At 34.3% G+C, this 27,412-nt stretch overlaps 1 protein-coding gene across 1 annotated transcript in view; it reads left to right on the forward strand.

Annotated features, from left to right (window-relative positions):
• The window catches only part of DPH6 (diphthamine biosynthesis 6), a 167,048-nt gene that overhangs the window by 66,478 nt on the left and 73,158 nt on the right, over positions 1–27,412 (forward strand). The window contains exon 4 of the mRNA XM_028147439.2: positions 25,494–25,567. Within this exon, the coding sequence (XP_028003240.2) occupies positions 25,494–25,567 (74 nt within the window). The remainder of the gene's footprint in view (positions 1–25,493; positions 25,568–27,412) is intronic.

The following is a 27,412-nucleotide window of genomic DNA, read 5'->3' on the forward strand; positions in this document are numbered from 1 at the left end:
CTGCTTCTGCCTGCCAGCCTGATCACCCCCTAACCACTCCCCTGCCAGCCTGATTGATGCCTAACTGCTCCCCTGCCAGCCTATATGCCCCTAACTGCCCTCCCCTGCAGGCCTGGTCACCCCTAATGTCCTCACCTGCAGGCCTGGTCCTCCCCAACTGCTCTCCCCTGCAGGCCTGGGTCCCTCCCAACTGCCCTCCCCTACAGGCCTGGTCCCCCCCAACTGCTTTCCCCTGCAGGCCTGGGTCCCTCCCCTGCAGGCTTGATCGCCCTCAACTGCCCTCCCTTGCGGGCCTGGTCCCTCCCAACTGCCCTTCCCTGCTGGTCATCTTGTGTCCACATGGGGGCAGCCATCTTGTGTGTTGGAGTGATGGTCAATTTGCATATTACTCTTTTATTAGATAGGATAGAGGCCTGGTGCACGGGTGGGGGCTGGCTGGTTTTCCCTGAAGGATGTCCCGGATCAGGGTGGGGGTTCCCTTGGGGCGTGGGGCGGCCTGAGCGAGGGGCCTGTGGTGGTTTGCAGGCCGGCCATGCCCCCTGGCGACCCAAGCGGAGGCCCTGGTATGTGGGGTTTATTTATCTTCTACAATTGAAACTTTGTAGCCTGGAGCAGAGCCAAGCCTTCTGCTTGCTCTGTGGCAGCAGCCATTTCTGTCGGGATTTATGTATCTTCTATAATTGAAACTTTGTAGCCTTAAGAGGAGGCCTGGGCTGGCCAGGGTGTGCGGAAAGCTTGGCTTCCTCCATCACCGTGGGCAACCCTAGCCTGCTCTTTCCAGCTCCATGGCTGCCGCCATTTCTGTTTGGATTTATGTATCTTCTATCATTGAAACTTTGTAGCCTTGAGTGGAGTCCTAGGCTGGCAAGGGCAGGCGGAAAGCTTGGCTTCCTCCATTGCGGGGGAAACCCAAGCCTCCCTCCTGCTCTCTGTGGCTGTAGCCATCTTGGTTGGCTTTATTTGCATATTTGCTCCTGATTGGCTGGTGGGCGTGGCTTGTGGGTATAGCAGAGTGGTGGTTAATTTGCATATTACTCTTTTATTAGATAGGATAGAGCTTTTACTTTACATAATGTCCAATTTATTCCTTCTTTTTTCTTTTCAAATGGGTTTTTAATTACTTAACCAAGCAAGCAGTTTATGCTCTCCTAAACTCCAGAACCATTTGGAGAAGAACAGTGCTAAATGGGAAGGTTTCTGGATTAGTAAGCAGGAGTCTGGGGGTAAGTTTTGAATTCAACACTTACTCATCATTTCGCTATATCTACATATAGCAATACTACAGTAAACTGTTAAGTTTATCATAGCCTCATGGTGAGAAGGATTAAGTAAGATAATGTATATGAAATTACTTCATAAATTCAGAAGTATTTTATTCAAGCCAGTTATTAGTTTGACATTATTATTATTAGACATTTGACTTTGACACAGAGAATGAATCATGGGAAAAGGAAGTCTTGCCTTGTCAATTGATCAGACTGATGAATGCATATGATTTGGTGGAAGAGCAAAAAGTACTTAAAAAGAGCTGGTCATATTTATATCTATAAATGAAAAATTATATTGGCTGTGAAAGATTGCTTATATCTGAAGATAATCCATGATGTTTTGAGCAGAGAGTGAACCACAAAATAAACTTGTTTTTGTAATGACCTGATCTTATAATTGGGTTGACAAAGGAGATTAGGACCATTTAGTTATTTTAACATAATAACATACCCAGACACAGGAATTGTGTAGTAATGATTTAAATATTAGTAAGATAACAAATGACACAAATAACCTCAATCCTTGTTACCAAGAATTCCTAATTCTAAACTGTTTATATTCCCTATGTGCCATCCTATCCTATCCCCCCTTTCTTCCACTACCCATTGAAATTTTTGGCTCTACTACTTACTAGTTATGTGACCTCGGAAAAGTTATTTAACCCCTCTGTGCCTCAGTTTTCTCATCTTTAAAATTGGAATAATATTAATACCTACCTTAGGGGATTGTTGTGAAAATTAAATTATAGTAATACATGTTAAGTCTTTAGAACAGTCTCTTGTATATGGTCAATATATTTTAACATTATCATTTCATTGTTTTTTCATTTAATGACATTTTTTATTATTTTGTTACTTTGTAGAAACTTAGGAAATTTTGTTAAATGTAAGAAATGCTTCCATTTATATCTGCAAATAGTATTTTCTCTCTCTTTTTGAATTTTTATTATGAATAATTTTAAATATATATAAAAGTAGAAGGAATAGTGTAAATCAAGTACCCACTCCTTATTGCATTTAGCAACCTCTAAGATGGCCTCCAAATATCTCTGCTTCCTAGGGTTCATGGCCTTTTATAATCTTCTTCCCTTGCTTATGGGCTGGACCTACTGACTTCTGACTAACAGAATACAGCAAAAGTGATGGGCTGTCATTTCAAGATTAGGTTACAAAGCGACTGTGTTTTTTATCTAGTGTGCTTTCTTTTCTGCTATCTTGCTCAACTACCACGACGTTAGTCAGCTGCCGTGTTGTGAGCTGCCCCATGAGGCCCATGTGGCAAGGAACTGAGGAAGGCCTCTGGCTAACAGATAGTGAGCAACTGACACCATCAGTCCGAAGGTCCACAAGGAACTCAATTCCTCCAACAACCATGTAAATGATCTTGCCCCAGTTGGGTCTTCAGATGAAATCACAACTTCATAAGAGACCTTATACCAGAGGTGTCAGGCTAAGCTGCACTTGGATTCCTAAAGCACAAAATCTGTGAAATAATTTTTTTTGTTGTTCAAAGCCAATATGTTTTGGGGTAATAAGTTTTAAGCCAGTAAGTTTTTCTTAAACAGCAATACATAATCCAATCATCTTTGAAAACTCACGGTATTGCCCAACTTGTTTCATCTATATCTTCCTACCCCTTATTTCTTGTTGATTGTTGTTTTTTTGTAGCTTTATTGAGGCATAATTTGCAACATGCTATAAAATTCATCCATTGTTAGTGTTAATTCACTGATTTTAGTACATTTACAGAGTGGTGCAATTGTTGCTGCAATCCAGCTTTAGAAAATTTCAACCACAACTAGTTTCCCTGTACCATTTGCAATCATTCCTTGTGCCCAAACCACAACCCCAGATCACCATTTTCTGTCTCTATGCATTTGCCTCTTCTGAACTTTTCTTATAAATGAAATCATCCAATGTGTAATCTTCTATATCTGGTTTCTTCCACTTAGCATAATGTTTTTTAGGTTTATCAATTTTGTACATATATCAGTAATACGTTCCTTTTTGTTGCTAATAGTATTGCATTATATAGATATGTCACATTTTGCTTATCCATTCACCAATCAATAGAAAATTGATGTTTCCTAGTATATATATATATATATATATATATATATATATATATATATATATAATGTTGGTAATATGTATATTGTTGTCTACTAGATATAATTTGTTATGAACATTCACATATAAATGTGCATATGTATGGTTTTATTTCTCATTCATAAACACCAGGAATGAACTTATTGGGTCATGTAGAAAATTGATGCTTAACTTGATAAGAAACTGCCAACTGTTTTCAAACATGACCACACTATTTTAAATTCCCACCTGCAATAAATGAGGATTTTGTTTTCTCCACATTCTTGCCAGCACTTATGATTGCCTATCTTTTTTATCGTAGACATGCTAGTGAGTGTGTATTGGATTCTCATTGTGTTTTAATTTGCATTTCCCTAATGACTAAAGATGCTGATAATCTTTTTATATGCTTATTTCCCATTTATATGTTTTATTTGGTAGAGTATTTAAATCTTTTGCTTTAAATTGTTTACATTTAAATTGTTTACGTTCTTATTCAGTTGTAAGAATTCTTTATATATTCTGTATACAGTATGTCTTTTATCAGACATATGATTAGCAAATTTTTCTCTCAGTCCATGGCTCGTCTTTTTGTCTTCTTAATGCAGTTTTTTGAAGTGTGAAATTTTTAAATATAAAGAAGTCTAATTTGTAAGTTTTTTTTTCTATTATGAATTATGCTTCTGGTGTTATTTTTAAGCTAAGACCATTCATATTTTCTCATTTGTTTTTTTCTAAGTGTTTTATAGTCTTGCTCATAACTTTAAGTTCGTGATATAATATATATATATGTGTGTGTGTGTGTGTGTGTGTGTGTGTGTGTGTGTGTGTGTGTGGTGTGAGGTAAGGGTCCAAATTAATAATTTTGCATATGGATATCCAGTTGTCTCAGTACTATTTGTTGAAAAACCATCCTTTACCCCATTGAATTGCCTTGAAAAGTTTGACAAAAATCAATTGACTATAAATATAAAGGTTTATTTCTAGACTCTCAATTCTGTTTCATTGACCTGTACTTGTTTGTTATTCCAGTACTATTATCTTGATTATTTTGGTTTTATAGAAAATTTAGAATGTTTCATAATCAGATAGTGCTGTCTCTTGTGTCTGTCTGCATAGCCTTACCATCAGCCAGGAATGTATAGCTAGCTTGGGCCCTTTCAGGTGTCTACTGCATGTATGTGTGCAGAGCTTATCAATTAGTTCTATGCTGTCTCATTTTGGGGTCTCCTTGTTAAATATCTGGTTAGTCTGAAACTCCATTGTTTAACCCAGCTAGGACTGTAGCCTCAGGCTATCTGAGGCACTGGTCTTCTCACTTCATTTGCCAGGGAGATCACAGTTGTTACTGACAATGCTGCTGGGTGTGGGGGATTTTCTATGTCCTTCTCCAAATCTAGTCAGCTTCCTCTGTCAATAAAACTGCCATTTTTCACAGCTTGCCCTGCCTTGGTATGGGAGCAGCCCCCGGCAAGAATGGCGAAGACTCTCGAAGTTCAGTAGTTTTTCGTATATAACCACTTCTTAATTGGATGTATACCTTTGTTCAATTTTCAGAACTATAAGATAGTTGTTTTTTGACAGTTTGTCCAGGTTTTATCATTGCTTTGGTGGGGAGGATATTTGTTAATAATCTACCATACTGGAAGTCCTGCCTTACTTTCTCTTTTTAACCTTTTATGGACAACAGTGTGATGATGAGGGAGGGAGGGAAAAGAGGTGGAAGAGGGCCTAGAAGGGATAAATGGTGATGGGAAAAATATAATATATTTTCCCTTTTAAAAAAATGTTAAACAAAATAAGGTAAAGTAGTATAATGACTCCCTGTATTTGTTAAACAGCTTCAGGGAAAATTAAGCCATATCCCATCTTGTTTCATTTAATACTAGATATTGTATATTATTTATAAGTATTTCACTATCTTTAAGAGATAAGGTTTCTTTTTAAATATAATGGAAATACGATAAACACACATTAAAACAATTCACAATTTTTTCTTAACTTGTTATATAGCCACTCAGTCTCCAAATTTCTAGTTGTTCTTTAAATGTCTCACATTTTTTGTTTGTTTAGTTTTTTCAGTTGTTTTGTTTAAATCAGGATAAAAATAAGTTTTATGTATTGTAGTTGATTGATATGTCTTTTAAGTCTCTTGTAATCTATATGTTTTCTCTTTCTTTTTTTAACTTTGCTGAATAAACTAGGTCACTTATAAAATCGCCACAGTGTAGTGTACTGTTTCTTTGTTATTTGTGATTTCCTATGAATTGATAGTTGGATCTAAAATTGCCCTGTCCAAATGATAGCTATTAGCACATGTCATTATATACCTTTAAGTTTTAATTAATTAAAACTAAGTAAAATTTAAAGATTACTCTCTCAGTCTCACTAGCCACGTTTCTTTCTTTTTTAATTTATTGTGGTGACATTGGTTAATAAGGTTATATAGGTTTCAGGTGTACATTTCTATGATACATGATCTGTATATTGCATTGTGTGCCAACCATCCAAAGTCAAATCATCTTCTGTTACTATATATTTGACACCTTTTACTTTTTACTATCCCCAATCCCCCTTCCCTCTGGTAACCATAATACTGTTGTCTGTGTCTATGCGTTTTTGTGTGTTTGTTTTCTTGTTTGTTCATTTGTTGCTTTCAATTTTATATGCCACATATTAGTGAAATCATATACTTCTTAACTTTTGTTGTCTGACTTATTCTGCTTAGCATGCTACTCTCAAGGTTCATCTATATTGTCCAAATTGCCAATTTCATTTTTTCTTATGGGTGAGTAGTATTCCATTGTATATATGTCATTGTATATATGTACCACATTTTCTTTATCCAGTCATCTATTGAAGGACATTTCAGTTGTTTCCATGTCTTGGCCACCATGAATAATGCTGCAATGAACAAAGGGGTTCATATATCTTTGGGGATAAATGTTTTTGGGTAGATACCCAGAAGAGTGGTTGCTGGGTGATATGGTAACTCTGTTCTTAATTTTTTGAGGAACCCCCATGCTGTTTTCCACAGTGGCCATGCCAGTTTATATTCCCAACAGTAGTAAATGACTTTTGAGGCGGTATCTCATTGTAGTTTTGATTTTCATTTCCCTAATAGCTAGTGAAATTAAGCATCTTTTCATATATCTGTTGGCCATTCGTATGTCTTCTCGGGAGAAGTGTTTGTTCACATCCTCGACCCATTTTTATTATTTATTTATTTATTTATTTATTTATTTTTTTTGTTAATCCTCACCCGTGGATATATTTTCCATTGATTTTTAGAGAGAGTGGGAGGGCTCGGGGGAGAGGAAGAGAGAGAAACATGATGTGAGAGAGACACATCGACTGGTTGCCTCCCACACGTGCCCCAACTGGGGCTGGGGGATCGAACCTGCAATCCAGGTACGTACCCTGGACCAGAAATTGAACCTGCGACCCTTCACTGTGCAGATTGACACTCTAACCACTGAGCAACACCGGCCAGGGCAGCCTCTGCCCATTTTTTAATTGGATTATTTGTTTGGTATTGAGTTGTATGAGTTCTTTATATATTTTGGATATTAACCCCTTGTCAGAGCTGTTTGCAAATATCTTCTCCCATTCAGTTGGTTGCTTTTTTTGGTTGGCGATTTCTTTTGCTGTGCAGACGCTTTTTAATTTGATACAGTCACATTCGTTTATTTTTGCCTTTACTTCTCTTGTCTTTGGTGTAAAATCATCTCTGAAACCAAAGTCCATATGTTTTCTTTTTGTAATTGATTGTGTCAGGTCTTACATTTAAGTATTTGATTAATTTTGAGTTAATTTTTCAGTAGCGACATGGGGCTAGTAATTACTATATTGGAAAGTTCAGATTTCCATCATTCTAAAAGCTCTGTTGGAAAGTGCTACTCTAGAAGTTTTATCAAATTCGGGTTTGATTTTTTTATTTTTATTTTTACGACTAACTCACAAATGGTTTTATGTTATTCCATGAGGAGACATATAATGTCTAATGATCTTTTTTGTGATGTTAGCAGCTATTAATGATTGTTACTTAAATTTATTATTTAGAAGGATGTTGCAAAATGATGACATTAATTATTCTCTCCTTCTTGCTTCATTTATTAGCTGGAATATTCTATAAAGAGAGACTTTTCATTACCTATTATTTTGTTACCCAGTGATATCTTTCATATAGGACAAATTCTTAATTCTTAACCTATTTGAAAATATTTTCTTAAAGATAATGCATGATCTTAAATATAAGGTAGTTTAAATTCTCTTGTTAGATTATTTTAATGAAATTCTTAAGTTAGCTATTAGCTGCTATATGTAAAATATGATAGTGCTTTTTTAAAACAAACATTTCATTTAAGGATAAAATATTAAACTACTATAGGTTTTACAGGCATCCTATGTAAAAATCCCACAAATATACAGGGTGTCCCCAAAAAATGTATACATACTTTAACAGCTAATAGCTCAGTTTTGAAAATGAAATGTATTTTAATAAACATTGCCTTTATAATTATGCAAAGTGTGTTGTATACATTTTTGGGGACACTCTATATTTGCTAGTTTATATGGGATACAAACCTATATAACCTTTAGATTTAATTGTTTATATGGGATAGAAACCAAATAGCCTTTAGGTTTAATTATTGTGGTTGGTCATTGGCACTTCATCATTGCAGAATAACATTAGATTATTAACTCTTGGGAAGCTTCTCCATGCCTAATTTAGTTTTAAATATGTCATCATCAGGTCTCTGATGAAGATCATCTTTACATAGGACTCCCTGAAGGAATTGCCTAAAGGCAAATGCTCCATAAATATTTGATCTTTTGAAGTGAGAAAGCAAAAAAAAAAAAAAGTTTAAAAAAATAAAGTGAGAAAGTGCAATATGTATGTATGTGTGGGTGCAAATAATCATCTACCTGACACTGGATTTTTTTAGCTAATGTTATATAAGGTTTTCTTGTTGACTTGAACCCAACCCAGGAGCAAAATCTGATTATTACTGTAAAATCAGAAAATTATTCAAGATTAAATTTATTTTCTTTTCTTCGAAGTTTAATACAGTTTACATCAATCATCACATACCAAAATAAGTTGTACCATTAAAGTACTTTTAAAAATAGTAACATATTTACTACTCAGGAAAATACATTTTGTACTAAAAATGTACTAAATTGCATTTATAATCCAATAATAAATAAATTATTTCCATAAATAACATTATTCTTATTTGCTGTTTAGTTTCTTTTAGAGGAAGGACCTAGTACTGTAATTATAGAGTCCAACTAAAACGATAATTTTCTTTTTAGTTAGAATTTTAAGCCTTAAAATTGTTACGCTTTTTGTTTAAACAAGCTGTTAGCACTCTTGCATAGATTTGAAGTTGTGGAGCTTTCCAAGGGACAGTGTATGACCATTAATGTGAGCCATGCAGAGGTCAAAAGGAGCATGCATTAAGGAACCCTGTAGTATGAGAGAGAGCAGAAAGCCCTGGGGAATGCTGGAAACAGCTAAATTAAGTCACCTCTTTCTTGGTAACCAGTTTGAATTTCATCTTGTAACCCTATGATAATTTTTTAGCTGCTCTTTGGTGAACTCTGAAATGTGTAGAAGTCTTGGAGAAGCATTAACCTAAGATTCAACACAGTATTTTAAGCACTGTTAGTCCCTGATCGACTCCCATTGTCAAAGGGTTTCCTGAAAGGTATACATTGCTGCCTATAGCAGTTAGGAAAGCAAAACCACTTCCTCTGCACTTCAGATAATTCTTAACCAGAGCAGTGACTTCCAAGGTTCTGTATTAAGCTTTTCAATGTATTGAGAATGAAAACTTTAAGATATAATGATCTTATATCCTTATGTGGGTAGTAAATTTGAAATTCTGTTGGAAACTTTAATTTGTGAGCGTTTCTGATATTTAGCAGCTTATATATGTGTAGAATTGGTCCAGTTTTCCTCTTGTCACAGGTGTACTTACTGAAAAGTTGCAGTTGATAAATAGGAATGAGAATCTTGCAGCAGTTGAATACATTATCTGATCATAGTACTTGAAGGAAAGAATAAAGATGACAGGGTATTAATTTGAAATTTTCTTTGTCAGAGGGTTTGGGACTCCTGTTCTGCTTTATAAATGGATTTTTTCATAGCTACTGCCCATTTTGTATTTCAAAGATAATTTTCTATTCTTTTCAGATGTGGTTTCTTTCTTACAGTTGTTACTGATACACCAGTTTATAACATAGCCTTCTTCTATAGTTAAAGCAATCTTAATTAGGAATCAAAGAATGCTTTGAAAATCATAATATGCTGTAAAAAGTTTAAGAGTTTTCCAGCCTCTATCTTATAGTGGTAGGAGCTTTTAAATTCTCTTACTAAAATAAACAGGCCCTCATATTATGTATTATTTTAATAGTAATATTACAAGTGACTGTTGGTGCTCAGTGTCATAGGTTAAAAATGATCTGCTTAATTAATTTAGGATCTTGCTATTGTTTTAGACTATCCCAGATTTTTTAAATTGGTGAAATTGAATCATTTTAGGCACTAGATAGAACTGTGTAGACAATTGATCTTGAATTCATATTCACCTTCCTTTATCAAATCATTAAATACTTGGTTTATTTGTTATAATTTTTAGGTATCTTAGATGTAGTGTTATGATAATTAGCTCTTTTTCAATATAATTTCTGTGAGCATCTAGTTTTATGAATGCCACTTCTCTAATCCACTGCATATTTTTATTATCTTCATGTAGGTTTGTTTATATATGCATGTGTATGTTCGTATGAGTGTATGGGTAAAATACCCCTTTTCTCTAAATAACATTTTTTTCTTTAGAATTTTAGAGTAATTTGAATGTTGAATACACTATTTCTTTCTAGACAGACATTGTAGCGGTGGTAAGCAGTTCTGTTTAGTTATAGGCTTATCAGTAACCTTTACACATAATGTGATATTGTCTGAATGTCTTATTTTGTTCAGCTTTCCCTGGCACTGATGAAGCCTAAGGCTGCTGTTTCTTAGAGTTACTGATAATTTTTTATCTGATTAACTGACACATTTAGTTGAAATCAGACACAGCCCTTAGGCTGGGCATGGATTTAATTTAAAAAGTATCAAAGGTTTGCTCTGTGTGCTATTTAATCATCATGTTTATCAGGCAAAGAAAAATTACCGGAAGGACCATAGGGAGAGGGTTATCTTAAGGAGCAGTAGCTTGGGAAATTGATAATAGCTACAAGGTAATTTACTGCTAACTTTTAGATTCATTAATATAACATTTCCCACTAATAATTACAGTACATGTAATATACTAATTAAATTGAAAACATTATCACTAATTTTCTTTTTGCTGAACCCTAAGATGGCTAGATAAGAAGTGAGAATGTGAAATTGAAGGAAACCTATGTAGTCACACCAATTTAAACAATTGGTTAGTTGGCCAGTTAAAACATTTTAGAGATAGAAAATGAAACGACTATGCATGTTCAGAAAAACTCATTTTAGGCTGTGACAAGGAAATGAAAGTTCTAAATGAATGAAATCACCATGTACTGTAATTTTATAAAATATTACACTGGTCTGACCTGTAAAAGTAATACATCTACAGGAACTAATGTATCACTACCATCCATGTGTATGATGGCACCACTCTAATGAATGAAGATGCTGGGTTGATGGAGCACATTGAGCTATAGGGCCTTTGCAGTACCTTGTGTTTATTATATATCTCTTAACATTTTCATAATGTGATTCTTTTTTTTCTTGGAAAAAATATTTCATGCTCTGTAACAAAGCACAATAACTCCAGGTTAATATTTAAGAGAAAACCTACTCCCAACCCTGCCATGATCTTTTAACAACAAAAGTCTTAAAAAGGATTTATTTAAATTTTTATGTAATTCAGACAATAAATGTTATACTTTGATATATAGTTATTATATAATTGTAAATTTTAATCTAGCAGTAAGCCTCTGGGGTTTTTTCTTACTTTCATTAATGATATGCATAGGGTATAATAAAAACTAAAATAATATAATCATTTGAGCTTATATAAAAAACAAAACCTATAATTAAGAAGTCTTATGTTTGTAGTTATAATAAACTATTATGCCACTTAAATGTCTTTTGTCACAATTCACAATGTATTTTTTTTTATTTTGTTTGGTTTTTGAAAGTCTTAGGTTGTGTTCATTCTTAGAACAGAGTTTAGTAGTTTCCATGGAAGGGAAAATAGAAAAAATTGAAAAGCTTTCATAACTGGAAATGTGGATAGTCTTTTGCAACCTATATTTCATAGGTTATTTTTCTTAACACTTAGTGTTCTATGACTGTTCTATAATGAATTTTTTGAACACTAAGTAAATGCATTGAGATTTCTCTGTAATACACATTGTTACTGGCAAGTGTAATTCAATCTGAAGTCAGTCTCTCTTATACCTGATTAATCATAGGACCTTATTTTAAAGACGTTTTTCACCTTTAAGTAATACCATAGGATGGATCTTGAAGACTTTGTAATTGCAAAGTTTAATGTAATTTATTTTTTCTTCTGTACAGTAAATATAGTGTAGTAACAATAAGTTAAAATAATCAAATTGAAAAAACAGGATCTTGTGTTGTGTGGACTTTCAGAAAAATTGAGATTTTTAGATTGTATCTAAATGATAGTGTTACAGTTTTCTGTTATTTCAGAATTAAAGATTATTCCTAGTTTCTTTTATGTACTAATTTTTTTGATAATCTCCTTTAGAAAAAGTGAGGCTGTGTTTCATTTATTTGATTTAACCCAGCAGGACTTAATCACAGTGTACCTTCTCAGATCATCTGTTATTACATCATACTCACTTTAGACATGACCATATTTATTAATCTCAACAGCTCAGTATCAGAATAGACGCAAGAAGAAGTCTAATCTCTTATTTACCAATGAGGGAACTGAGATCCAGAGAAGTTAGAAATCTTGGCTAAAGACCCATACTTAGTGATTATCAGAAATATAGACCCTCTAAGATACTATTTCTATCATGGGAACTCAGTCACTTAGGAATATTTACTACCTTTATAAATCATTTAATAGTTTTTATCATTTAAAAGAGCTATATATTTTTAAGCTTTTAAAAAAATATTAATAAGCCTTCTCTTGTCCCAAATCTTTGCTTTTCATTTCCTCTAGGTACTGTCTGTAGCCACTTACAGCAATGTTTTCTTTTATAAAAATTTATTTTGTTTTTTTATTTACTGTTTTGTATTATTAATTCTCTATTCATATATCTTTTATCCAGTGACATGAAAGCCTCTTGAGTGTAGAGACTGTGGCTTATATTGCCTCTTAATATTCTTCACATTTTTTGTTTTTGTTTATGTTACTACTGTTATTATTATTTTTGCTCTGCCACTTTCATCCTCTTCTTGACTGTTTTTATCCAGTATTTTTTTACATTAACTTCAGGTTACTCTGTGCTTTATGCCTAGAAATTAATGTTGTTAAAAAGTTAACAGTCTTCAGTTAAAAAAATGTTTAAAAAGAAAGAAAAAAGGAAAATAAATAAGTAAAATGTTAACAATACAACTCTAGCAAAATACAAAATTCTTCTAAAGCAACATTGCAATTCTGTGTTTCTTTAGCAACGGCATCAGTAAAGTTTGCTTTTCTGTATTTGACCACACAATATCAAAGACTTCTCCTAAGAAATATATAATTCAACTTAATCAGTGTGTCCCCAATAACATTGCTGTCTCTTTAATTGCAGCCAGCCGGATGTTATCTTAGTCAATGCTTAGTCTGGAAAGACCTTGGCAAGTTTGGAATGTTAGCTCCGATTCGTTTCTCCAGTTTTATGATTTCTGAAGATCTTCCATTGCAGAAAGAGTTCACAGAAACTAAATAAACATTCATGTCTATAGCTTCTGAAATCATTACTGATCTTTGGGTTTATTTCTAGGTCTGCCCTAGAGCTGATATGTGGCCCTGAAACTACAAAATCACACCAGCGATCTCTTGGATGTGTGTGCAGTTTAATATATGGAAATAAGACCTATTAAAGACTATCTCCATGTTTTTTCCAACTCTCACTCTATCCTATCTCTATTCTATATAATATTTAACATCTCAGCTGGAACCCGGATAACTGTGCATTTAGATTAAATATATTTTCCTATTTCTGCTGATTCTGTGCTTCATTATTCAGATGTGGGGATAAAGCCTGAAGGAGAGATAAAATCAAGGATGGTGGTAGCTGTTTAAGGTTTTGTTTTTGTTTTTTCAATTCTTCCACATGTGGTGGTTTGCAGGTAGCATGAGGAGCAGTATTCTAATTAGTCCCTTCATAGACCTGGGCCTTTATGTCACAACTTTTGATATCAAAGATCTTCTGAATGAAGACATTTCATGCATTTACTACTTTTCAATGCAAGTATGGAACTGATATTCATTAGATAATGCTGGCTTATTGATGACTAATATTAAGTTTTTCTTTATTTTAATTCTGTACATTTACATAGTATTCAAATATGGTTTGAAACATATTTGGCTGGTGGTAAGCATTCTTTTTTTCTCAGGAATGCTAAAATGAATAACTAAAAGATGATCTACCAAGAAAAATTGGCAAATAGATTTGTGTTTTGACTTAATTAGCTTAACCATGTGCAGGCCATCAGCAGGTTAACCTTAAAAGAATTCTCTGCCTTGAAACTTTTATTTTATGGCTCTGGGTATTTTTTAATTTTATTTTTAGTTTATCGAGAGCAAAGAAGAGTTAAGAATGTAATTGGTCATCAGTATTTGCTTCTCCTTGTGCAATTCCATATGTTTATGTGGTAACATTTTGCTAGAGTTTTAAACCTAGTTGTAATAGCACTTCAGGCGATAAGATGTAGATCAGGACTAATTGGAATTTTACCTTTGAATTTTTCTCTCTTAGAGAGAGGGGAAAAATTAACTTGGTTCATAAATAAGTTTCCTGCCTAATTTGTTAAGGGCAAAGATTTAGGGGAGTTTGCTATTGATGTTGCTGTTAATTTTATCTACTGATTGAATAGTCAATGCATTTACCTGCTTTAAAATTTTAAATGTTCTAAATATTCATGAGGAGCTCTTATTTTTAGCAACAAGTTGGAGTGACCTGTGGACCTACTGCTTGCAATAGGCAGTCTTATGGGACTGAGCCATTAACCTGTGGGATCTGATGCTATCTCCAGGTAGATACTGTCGGAATTAAATTGTAGGACACTAGCTGATGTTGCAGTATTGCTTGGTATGGGCAAACCCCCTCACAGGTCTGGTGTCAAGAGTGTTGTGAGTGTGGTAGTAGTGTGAGAGTGAAGGTGAAACACAGGAGGAGCTGGGTTTTTCCTAACACAGTGATTAAGTTATTTCTGATTTAGGCTTTTCTTTTCATTTCCTTAATGAAAGGAATACATAACTGGATGTTGAGAGACCTGAGTCCTTGTCCTGATAGTGATACCTCTGATTTATTTGGTGAACTTATGAAAATCACAGCCCTTGCTTCATCATTAAAAATGGAACCATGGTTTTTTCATACCCAGGATTATTACCAGAATTCATGTAAAAATGAGACGCCTCCTATTTGTTTAGTAATCTATGTGGCATTTACTAATTAGTGTACATAGTTTGAAACCAAAACATCTTAAAGACTGCTCCTTTTTTTAAAAAAAAAATTTATAAGAACATTTTTGGGAAACTTGGGAAAAAAGCAACTTTCAATTAGACATGTGTGTGTGTGTTTTTTTAATTTATAGGTGTGACATTGGTTAATAAAATTGTATAGGTTTCAGGTGTACCATACTAAGGCATCATCTGTATATTGTGTTGTGTGTTCACCACCCCAAGTCAAGTCTTCTTCCATCACCATTTATCCACCCTTTATCCTCTTTTACCTCCCCCCATTCCCTTTCCCGCTGGTAATCTCTATACTGTTATCTATGTCTATGACTTTTTCTTCCTTATTTATTTATTTATTTATTTATTTATTTATTTATTTATTTTTGCTTCATCCCTTCACCTTTTCACCCAGTCCCCCAACTCCACTCCCCTCTGATAGCTGTCAGTTTGTTCTCTTTATCTATAAATCGATTTCTATTTTGTTTGTTAGTTTGTTTTTGTTCATTAGATTCCACATATAAGTGAAATTGTATGATACTTGTCTTCCTCTGACTGGCTTATTTCACTTAGCATGATACTCTCCATGTCAAATTTGATCTAGGATGACTAACAATTTTTAAATTTCTCCATTGAGGTTGGAACACACTATGTAGCAAACAGCTGATTTATTCAAAACTGGGAGTGTAATACTGTGGCAACTAAGATGGAGATTCAAAATAATACATCCTTAATTTTAAATGGAAATAAATAACAAACGATTATGATTCTTTGCGATTTATTTGCCATTTAATTTTTAGCCTTAACAACTTTTTCTCTATTTAACTGAGAGAGCTCACAAAGGGAGAAAATAATGCTACAAATTACTAAAACTCTGTCTTGAGTTCACAGTTTAATGGAAGAACTCCAGATGGTGATCATTTTCCATTTTAAAATGTTTTATATTTAGTGATGCTAGAAAAAACAAAAGCCTTTTTAACAAATCAAAAAAATTTTAGTCAGATGCCTGAATATGTAGAAATTCTAAGTGTCATTTTCAGTATTATTTCATATAAAATAGTATTCATTTCTGTTATTTCTATGAACCTGGATTTGTATAACTCTGCTAAAGTGAAAAATGTCTTCGAGCAATGTTGTTGCAAATAAAAGGGTTTTCTCCTTATTTTATAGGGAAAAACATTTAGTGATTTACTGGCCATATAAATTTCATGTTTTGTTATACAGGCCCTAGAACATCGTAGGCATTCACAAATGTTTCTTATTTAATAATGTCATGTTGCCAGAAGTCCAAATATTGCCACTCAGAACTTTATAATGCAAGTGTGCTTCTTTAATGAATGGTTCATATTATAAATATTAGAATGCCTTTCAGATGAAAAACACTTTAAATTCAGTAGATCATTTTTTTTCTCAATAGGCAAGAACTCATTAATGGAATAATACTGGTAACTGAAGCATTTTTCAAAGAAAATAATATCCCCAATAAATGCAAGCATATCTTCTCATCTTTAGAATAAGTAGGCCTAGATTTCATTTGTAAAAAAGGACAGCTTCTTTTTAATTTATCTTGTTGGCTTTGTGAACAAATAAATATTGAGTGTACAAATCTAATTTGGGTCTAGATTTCTACCTTTAAACCCTCCTTCTAAACTTGTAATGATTACTATTACCATATGGCTGAATGCTTTCATCATCCCAATCTCTGTGTTGGGAGCCTTTTAACTGTGATGTGGTAGAGCTTTGCATTTGAATGAGAATGATAAATTAGGTACATTTCATAGTAGAAATCCATTTCTATCCTCTTGTATCTATGTTCCTGGTACTTTCAGGTACTAATTTTAAGAGTAGTCATTATGCAGGCTTTAGGACTAGGTTATAAACTCAGACAGTTCTAGTTCATACTTCTTTTGGGGATAAGAATAGGACTAATAGCCCTTATTTATTAGTTGTTTAATATGGAAGGTTCAATCACACAATCAGATACCAAAGGGAGATAGATGATTAGGATTGTGTGGACTTGTTAGCTAATAAATTATATATATATATATATATATATATATATATTTATATATATATATATATATAATTTTTTTTTCCTAGAACCTGAGATGGAAACAAGCTTAAATGTTTGAGGAACAAGAAGAAGTCCAATGTTGATTATTGGAGTGAACTGGGAGTATAATAGCAGGTGGTGGTATCAGAGAAGTTGGCAGGGTCCAGGTCATATAGAACCTTGTATATTATCTACAAGGAGCTTGGTTATTACTCAGAAGTAGTATGCAAAAACATTGGAGGATTTTCAGTCAGGGAGTTTCATGTTTTGGTTTATATATTGAAAGAGCAGTGGTTAATCTGTGGAGATAAACTGTAGTAAAGAAGATTGAACTCAGGAGGCCAGTTAGGAAACTATTGCAGTAGTCCATTTGACAGGTAATGGTGGGTAAGACTACAGTGGTGATGGTGGGGGAGATGAGATGTCATTGGATTCTGGATATTCTTGGAAGATGAGGCTAATAGAACAATTACTTAATAGATGTTAAATTATAAGGGAAAGAGAAATCATGGATGATTATAAGATTTGGGGCATAAACAATAATGTATTTGCAATGCTATTTCCTAAGATGAAGAGCCATATGGAAGGATCATGGGGTGGGTGGGAGTATGTGCCTGAATCAAGAGTTTGTTTTGAATCTGTTCAAGTTTGAGATACTTAGTAGACACTGACATGATCATTAGAGCTGATATTTGGATTCTGGCCCTCAGAGAGAAGCAGGAGTTATTAACTTATGGATAATATTTAGAACCATGATGAAATATTGTGTATTTTTGTAGCCAGAGAAAGGAAGAGAGCTGAAGACTGAGCTCTGGGCACTTTAAAACATGGGTTCAGAAGAGAATAGGTTATGAGGAAATGGAGAAAAATATATAAACTCTTTTGAAGTGTTCTACTTTAATAGGTAGAAATAGTGGTACCTGGAAGAGGACATAAGTTTTCAGCAGCTATGACAGCACAGCGTATTCTATAATGATGAACATGAAGCAGGAGTAAAAATCGATGGTGCAGGGCAGAAAAAAATCTAGTCCTTAAACTGTCCAGATGGATTGGGTTCCTGATAAAGAGATACTCATGCAAGATCAGTTTACCCATTTTCATAGAAAGGGGTAAAATCTAGTGATACAGATGTTGATTGACTGAGAGTTGAGAGGCCTTAGTGAAATCTTTCAGGCTTTTGTTTTTCTTTTCTAAATGTTTGTAATGGTTTTCCCAAAAGGAAAAATTCGCCTATGTATTCTGGATGATTATGCTTTTATTTACTTACTAGAGGCCCGATATGGGCCTTCCTTCCCCTGGCTGCCAGCGCCGCCTTCGCTCTGGCCGGAGCCGCCTTTCCGCCTTCCCATGCTGCCCAGAAGCCCGGAGTAGCTAGGGTGGTGCAGAACGCCCCCAGCCACTCGGCGCCTGTGTGTGCAAATTAGCCCACCAACTTTGTTGGGTTAATTTGCATACTCACTCCTGATTGGCTGGTGGGCATCACGAAGGAATGGTCAATTTGCATCTTTCTCTTTTATTATTGTAGACTAGAGGCCCGGTGCGCGAATTTGTGCACAGGTGGGGTCCAACCAACCTGCCCTGATGGGATGCAGGAGGTTGGCCAGCCAGCCTCGCCCCCGATCTGGGTGGGGGTGGCCGATCGGGGGTGGGGCTGGTTGTGGGGAGGGGCCACAGGCAGTTGGCAGGCCAACCCCGCCCCCTGGTTGAACTCCCAGTCGAACTCCCAGTCGAGGGGACAATTTGCATATTAGGCTTTTATTATATAGGATTTTTGTATTCGAAACCTAGAAGTAAAGATAAAAAATTTTCTGTCATTCTAAATAGTTAGCAAGTTGTTCAATATCATTTTTATATAGAGAATCCTTTTCCACCAGTTTTCACTGTCAACTTTATCATGTACCACTCTCCTATACACACTTAGGTTTCTATTCTATTTCATTGATTTGACTATTCCTGGGTCAGCACCACACTGTTTTAACTATAGCATTTTCAAAATATGTTTAAATACCTGCTAGTGCATGTCTAATCCTTGTCTTTTCAAGTTGGGAGATAATAGTGAGCTTCTTAGAATGTTCTGCATTTGTATGTTACAAATCTACACTGGGCTCTTCAGGTAGAGAGGATTGTGGTTTAACTCAGCATGTCTTTCTTTTGATGCAAACTATATTGTGTTTTGGCAACTCTTCTTTATAATTTGTAGGATAGGCTTCTCCCTAACCTCATTGTAAATAAAAATTTATTCTTTTAAAATATTTTTATTGTTTAAATTATTACAGATATCCCCATTCCTCCTCCCACACCCTCTTTCCTCTGGACATCACCACATTGTTGTCTGTGTCTATGGGTTGTGCGTATATGTTCGTTGTGAACCCTTTTACCTTCTTTCTTTGTAGGTTTTTTATTTCTTCCCTTCATGCCCTTGGTTTCAGAAAAGGAAGATTTGTGAACATAGATACCTATATTTCCTAGAGTTAGTTTTTATTTATCTCTAAAATGCAACCTTAGGCAGGGATTGGTCCTTCTCTGTTAATTTTGCTAGTTCTCCATAAGATTCAAGTCTCTCTCCTTCTAGCAACATTTTCTCCTAGGATAGCTCGATTATTTATTGCATTTCATTTGTTCTTTGTTCTTTAACAATATTAATTGTAGTTATTGGATTTCTGCTCTCTCTCCCTTATCCTTTATTTTATCTGGCTACAAAATTTCATCTTTTTTATTGTTTCTTCTGTTATCTGAGCAAGTGTCTTCATTGTATCTGCCACCTTGCAATTTTGTTCTTCTGTGTTACAGATTCTGGATCCTTACTACTTTTCATGCCAAAATTATTTTTTTGATTGTGTTTTCTTTACAATCTTTTTTAATTTATTTTTTTAAGGTATTACAACTAGTAGTACATATGTTTCCTTTTTTTCCTCCCCATTAACCTCCCCCCAGCCTCCCCTACCCCTCGGTACTTGCCCTCATTCCACACCCCAGTGTCTTGTGTCTGTTGGTTGTGCTTATATGCATGCATACAAGTCCTTCGGTTGATCACTTAACTCTTTGCACTCGCTTGCTTTTTTCTCGATTCCTTTATTCTACTCGGGATTTAATTTTTTAAATACCCCAGATTTTACAAAGCGCGGCAGTAGAATAAAAAACTGGAGTTTCTTTTCATACAAACTTATTTATTTGGATTTTTTTATATTTCAAATTATTGATACATTCAAAGAGTAATTTTAATCTCGACATCCAAGTGCAAAAGGTTAACCCTCCAACCCTCCCCTACCTTCCCCCTGTAGTTAGATAGTCTGTTCGATGCTTCTTTGCCTCTGTCTACTTTTGTTCAATAGTTTATAATGTTCTTTATATTCCATAAATGAGTGAGATCATGTGGTATTTATCTTTCTCTGACTGGCTAATTTCACTTACCTTTTTTAAAAGTCTAGTTCTCTTGTTATTTTTACTTGCCTTTTCAGATCATTTTCTTTTCATCTTTTATTTCATTTGTTTCTTAAATTCTATTTTGTACACACAATAGTTTCTAAAACTTCACTGTTTTTCTTGTGACAATTTTTCCCCAAAATTATTTACCTTGTATGATCAGTCCTCTGTTCTCCCCACTCTCCCTGCCAACACAGCAGCTTTTGGGAGGCAAATGGGTGGGGCTTTTTTCTGCTTACCCAAATTGGTGTAGTGGAGCTGTGCATAAATTTTGGTTTTAACAGGCACTAGCATCTGTCCAGGGGCAGGTATAGGTACTTTTAATGGCTATTATCAAGCTTCTAGGCCTGAAATTTCTTTATAGCCCCTGTCCTCTTCTCCAGAAACATATTAACTAAAGTTTTTTTATATCTTGTTTTTCTCTGTAAACTAACTTAGAATTCAAAAGTGTTTTATCTAGGGTATTCAAATGCTGGAATTGTGTGAAGAAATAAAGCTATGTAGAACTGAATAATTTGTTCAAGAATATTATGTTCCTCTTTTTTAATGTAAATTTTTAGAAATTTCCTGTTGTATATGCTTGGCAAAAAACAAAAATCAAGAAAAATAAGGTTATGTAAAGTAAAAAGTATAAGTTCCTTTTCCTGTTTCTCATTCTTCACTCAGTCCAGCTTTGTAAGGCAAGTCATTACTTAGTGCACCATGCATTATTTCAGGAAGAAGAGTTGGTCTTTCTTTCCCTAAGAAAGAAAAAGTTCATGAGAGCTGAATTCCTTGCATTGTCTTTAAAAGGCCAAAGGTTTGGCTTTGTTTATACATGTTTAGCATGTGCATACATGTGCCTGCCTATCAACACTACCAGTTTTGAATAAATCAGCTGTTTTCTACCTAATGCGTCCAATCTCAATGGAGAAACTTATAGATTGCTGAGATTCTGCCACATTAACAATTAAAATGTGTTCTAATAAGCATGATTGACTATCGGTATTCAGCCCTTGGATTCTTAAGCAGAGTGTTGATATATTGGCTCTTTCTGAATAAATCCTTGGCATAACTATCACTTTGCATATAAGTAGGTGTAGAAGTAGTGGTAATAATGAAGCTGTGTTTGTGCCAGTCTGTGAGTATGTGTTTACTTTTGCAAGTACCTTCTCTATTGTTAGGTTTGGCCACATAAGTCAGATAGCTGCTGGACCCACCGTCTCATCAGACTTGCAGGTGTGTTTTCATTGACAGAGATTAGGGATGCAGTTAATTTTATGTAAATTGTACCTCAGTCTAGCTTTTGTTTTGTTTTGTTTTTAACAAATCTCATAGGGAGAGGTTCTCAGTTGTCTTCAGGTTGTAGGGCATGCTTCAGAATAGTTCGATCTCAACTTTTCTAGCCTTTGTCTCTTCCACTTCTGATATGTGCTTTTCAACTACCCTAAACTGCTGACCATTGCTGTGCGCTAAGCCCCTTATTTTGCTGCTTTGGCGAATATTCTTCACTCTTACTGAACTGTATTAGGGTTCTCTAGAGAAACTGAACTGATAGGACAAAAAATATATTAAAGGAGAGTTCTTATAAAGGATTAACACCTCTGATTACAGAGACTATATCCCATGATCTGCCATTTGCAAGCTGAGCTGAAGGTAAGAATACTGATGGTGTAGTTCCAAACCCAAAAGACTGAGATACAGGGAAGCCAGTGAAGTAAATCCCAATCCAAGTCCAAATGCCTAAGAACCAGGAGTGCCAATGTCAGAGCTCAAAAGAAGATGGGTTTTCCAGCTCAAGCAGAGAGCATATTCGCCCTTCTTCTGCCTTTTTGTTCTATTCAGGCCTCAACCATTTGGATGATAATCCCTCACACTAATTAGAGCTATCTTTTTAAAAATATTTTTATTGATTTCAGAGAGGAAGGGAGAGGGAGAGAGAGATAGAAACATCAATGAGGAGAGAGAATCATTGATTGACTACCTCCTGCATGCCCCACACTGGGGATCGAGCCCACAACCTGGGCATGTGCCCTTAGCCAGAATCGAACCTGGGACCCTTTAGTCCGCAGGCTGACGCACTATCCACTGAGCCAAACCAGCTAGGGCTGATTAGGGCTATCTTTACTCAGTTTACCAGTTCTTATCCTAATTTGTGCCACCAAACATTCTCACAGAAATATCTCACCAGATATCTGGGCATCACTTAGCCCAGTCATGTTGATCTGTAAAATTAACCATCACAGTTTAGTAGGCTAGTGTTGAGAAGTGATCATGAGCAAGCCTATCAAGTTAGGCCTTTAATCCATAATGCTAGTGGTGGTGGTGCTCAATAGTAGTTAGCAGTAGAAGTAATAACATAAATAATTATAGAAGTAGTTGTAATAATGAAGGTTATGGTAATGACAGAAGAAAATATTTACTGATTGTTTACTAGGTACTGGACACTTATTTATCTGAATTATTTTACTCAGTCGTCACAATAACCCTAGAAAAAGGGAACTATTATCCTCACTTTATGGATAAGGAAAATGAAACACACAGAAATTACATAACTTATTACATAACTTATTTAAAATCACAAAGCTTATCAGTGGTAGGGTTAGATTTCTAATGGGTTGTAGTAACCATTATTGGTGAACAAGTCATTAGTTAAACCTATATTTAAATGATGGGCTCTTCCATAAACTCTTGGCTGCCCTAACATCAGCTCTGCCTTGCACCATGGTTATCAAGTATCTGCAGATTAAGATTAGACAGGAAGAGTACAAGGCTCACAACATTTGATAGTAACTAGTTTTTCTAAGTTATTTTGTACATTTTTCAGTACCAAAACCAAACGAAACCATTAGCTTTATCCCTGTTTCTTGCAGTGTCCCACAGGGAAGAGGATTAGTGTATCCAACAGGGAAGAGGACTAGTCTATCTAAGGGATAAACAGTTGGACACATTTTGGTTTTTCCTCATTGAGAATTTTAACCCTCTTTTATATTATTGCTACAATATTTTGTAAACATATTTATTTTTAGTTGCTTTATTTAACTTTTCAGGTCAGAATTTTTTTATACTGCTCTTATTTTTCAAAGATGTTCACATTAAAAAAATAATGATCTCTATTTAGACCTACTTTTGAAGAACAGTCAGAATTCAGCTGGGTATATAATTCTAGAGCTGATTTGTTAGGTATTATCATATAGAAAATAAAAGAGATGGAAGTGGAAGAGGATTTCGGAGAATGCATGTAGACTAAGAAGAATTAAATAATTATTATTTTAGTGTTGTAGTGAGCATTAAATGAGAACCATAGAACATAATAAATTCCAATTATTATTTTAAAAGTTATTTGACTTAGTTAAAAACACAGTGGCTCTTATCTATGTTCCCATGATCTATACAGATACAACACACACACACACACACACACACACACACACACACACAAATACTTAGTACTTTATATTTTTTGTGGCAGAATTGAAATTTAGATCTCTCAATAACACTGTTCACTACTCTGTGATTTATGCCATATTTACATTTAATGAGGAGCACTATGCCTTGAATTTTTCTAATGAATACAATGACTTTTATAAAAAGAAAATGGCTAGGAAGGTTAGAGAAAGGTTATAAGCAAATGTTCTCACAAAGTTGCTGAAATAAGAAAGTAAAGGAAAAAAAAAAAAAAGAAAGTAAAGGAAATAGCTCTTTTCCTGGACACTTTATCTAATAGAGTCATTTTATTTTGGGGAGGATTGACAGATATTTCTCAATCATTTTGGAGGGGAAATTTTAAATTGGCTTTATCTCCAAAGACATGAGAGATTCCTGTTGTGCATTTTCGTTTATTTATTATAGCACCCTTTTAGACACACTGGTTTGTTTCAGTATGTCTTGAAATACTACATTTGTTTTTATGTGAAACACTATTATTTTTCTTTGTAGGTTTCCCAGGTTTGGAAAGATGAGAGTATTAATAATGAAGTCATGTCTCTGAAGTAATTTCTTCTGTACCTAATATGCTAGGATGGATTTTATTTTATGCTTATTCAGAGAATTTCTATTTAGTTTGTTACTAATAATTACCCCCCAGTCACTTTCTTCAAATCTATTTTCTAGATAATAGTTCCCTAGTTTATACCTGTATTGTGTATTATTCTTCCCTAAGTGTATTGTGTTATACTTTTTTACATTAAATCTCATCTTAGACCTCTCCTTCCAAATTCCCAAGTTGTCCATATCCATCCATGTACTTGATTGATCTTCCTTTCTTTTCTGTTTCATCCATCCTAGGTTTGTATCATCTGCAAACTTGATCGTATTAAATTTACATTCTCCTCCAGGTCATTAATGAGCATGTTGGATAGTATTAAATTTACATTCTCCTCCAGGTCATTAATGAGCATGTTGGATAGACTAGTCCTCTTCCCTGTGGGTCATTGCTGGATATACTACTGGATATCCTTAGTTGTAACTCTGTTGATCATAATTCATTGCTTCCTTCCCATCATATATTTTTTTATCCACTGTTCTATTCTGTTCTCCAGGCAATAGCTGTACCCCCTCTGCTTCCCGGGTGCTCCTCTTTTTTATCAACCATCTTTTTCTAAGATACAGATACAGATCATTGTGTTCCCTTATCTACTTATGCCATTGTTTGTTTGTTTTTTAAGATAATCTGGGAAAATATTTTCCTTAAATAGAAATTTCTCAAAAAACTTCCATCAAACATCAGTGAGTCTTTACAAGTATGTTAAGTGAGAAAACATTTTGGAAGTCTTTTGCATATTAAAGCTGCCTTAGTCTTTACCTTTTCCATGGAAAATGGTGTGTAGTTATTTGGATTTTAAGTAAAAAGAATAATTAATTTCTCCCCAGCTGAAAGGATGACTTAAATGTATGTATTGTTTTTCCTGAATGTGGATTGCATTTTCAGTAAATTATTCTCCTTCAAGGTGGTTTTCCAAATGAGACACACTTCATTTATAATTTTCAGATCATGATGCAGAATCACATGTTTATTTATTTTTCATGTTATTTTTTTTTCTTTATTTTTAGGAAAAAGAAGAAGTGGAAGGGATATCAGTAGGCGCTATACTTTCTGACTATCAGCGTGTTCGAGTAGAAAATGTGTAAGAACTTTAGTTGTCCTATATTTATATGTGCATGTATTTTAAGAATGTGAATAAATAAAACATATAATTGTATCCAGATAATAAATAAATATGATATCCTATATGCCCATGGAACTGTTTACTTGAGTAACAAAAGTTGCACTTTTATTTTTGTTCTATTCTTATATCACACATGGATAAAACTCTAACTTACTTACCATAAGGAAAAAATACAATATTTATAATAAAAAATTAAGGCAAAGCTTTTTAAAGTAAAAAGTATTATTTTCAGTTTTTTGTCATTTGAATCAGTACACTCTTTTAATCTCTTTTAACTCCTTATCATTTGTAATAAAAATCAGGAGCTTATAGAAGGAATGCAATAATATCTTAAAGACAAAAAAAAGAAAAAAGAAGAAGCTTATTAAGGACTCTCCCCTTCTTTGGTCCTTAGGATTCAGTTCTTGGCCAAAAGTATTCATGATTGAAATACTTCTATATAAAGTCATTCAACTTTCAAGGAATTTTTAGGTTGTTGCTCCCCACTCTTTCCCCACTCCTAAGGAATGTAGTACTAGTAAATCACTGTCTGTATGTACAAATACCAAAACAGTTCATTTCATTAATCTATTAAAAAAACATATAAGGTCAAATGATAATATGGATTATTTAATGTTTGGCAAAATAATACAAATGAATTTATTTTTCATTTTTAATTTATTTGGATAATCAAAATATCATATAGAGGCTTTATGTGTAATTATATTAGCAAAAAAGAAAATGTGGACTCCAGTATCTTGGGCAAAACTTAACCTCTAAATAAATAATTTTGACACTCAAAAGGGTAAATAGAAATAAGATAAAGACTGTATTTATGTAATGGTTTCATATTCTTGACAAAGAAATCTTCATATTGACTCTAATTAAAAACTTGCATATTAATGGACTTGAACACTTAAGTCTAAATTTTTATTTTATTTGTTTTCTCTAATTCCACAGTGAATTTAAGTCAGTTAAAAATACAGATTTTAAAAGATAAATTACAGGAATGCAAGGCAAAGCATAGCCAAAGGTGTAATTTGAAAGTTTTCCTTACCTTCTGCCTGCCTATGTTTAAGAACAACTGATTTATAGATGGAGCTGCATCCTCTATCCCTTAAGCCATACATAGAAATAATATTATTCTCTGCAGCAGAGGACCTGAAAATACACCTCTCCCAAGAAGACATACATGCACTCAATAGATAATATGAAAAGATGTTCAACCTCACTGATAATCAGGGAAATGCAAATTAAAAACTACAATGAGATACCACCTTATACCTGTTAGAGTGGCTATTACCAACAAGACAAGGATAACAAGTGTTGGAGAGGTTGTGGAAAAAAGGGAACCCTCATTCACTGCTAGTGGGAATGTAGACTGGTACAGCCACTATGGAAAACAGTCTGGCGATTCCTCAAAAAATTAAGAATAGAGCTACCATACGACCCAACAACCCCACTCCTGGGTATATACCCGAAAAACTCGAAATCATTTATACGCAAAGACATATGCTCCCCTATTTTCATTGCAGTATTATTCACGGTGGTCAAAACATGGAAATAGCCAAAGTGCCCTGTGATAGAGTACTCGATAAAGAGGATGTGGTACATATATACAATGGAATATTACTCAGCCATAAGAAAGGATGAAATAGCGTCATTTACAACAACATGGATGGACCTTGAGAACATTATGCTAAGTGAAATAAGTCAGACAGGAAAAACTAAGAACCATATGATTTCACTCATATGTGAGATATAAAACTGAAACTTATGAACACAAACAGCAGTGTGGTGGTTGCTGGGGGTTGCTGGGAGAAG

The sequence above is a fragment of the Eptesicus fuscus genome, chromosome 5 (assembly GCF_027574615.1).
Source record: "Eptesicus fuscus isolate TK198812 chromosome 5, DD_ASM_mEF_20220401, whole genome shotgun sequence".
NCBI classification, from domain to species: domain Eukaryota; kingdom Metazoa; phylum Chordata; class Mammalia; order Chiroptera; family Vespertilionidae; genus Eptesicus; species Eptesicus fuscus.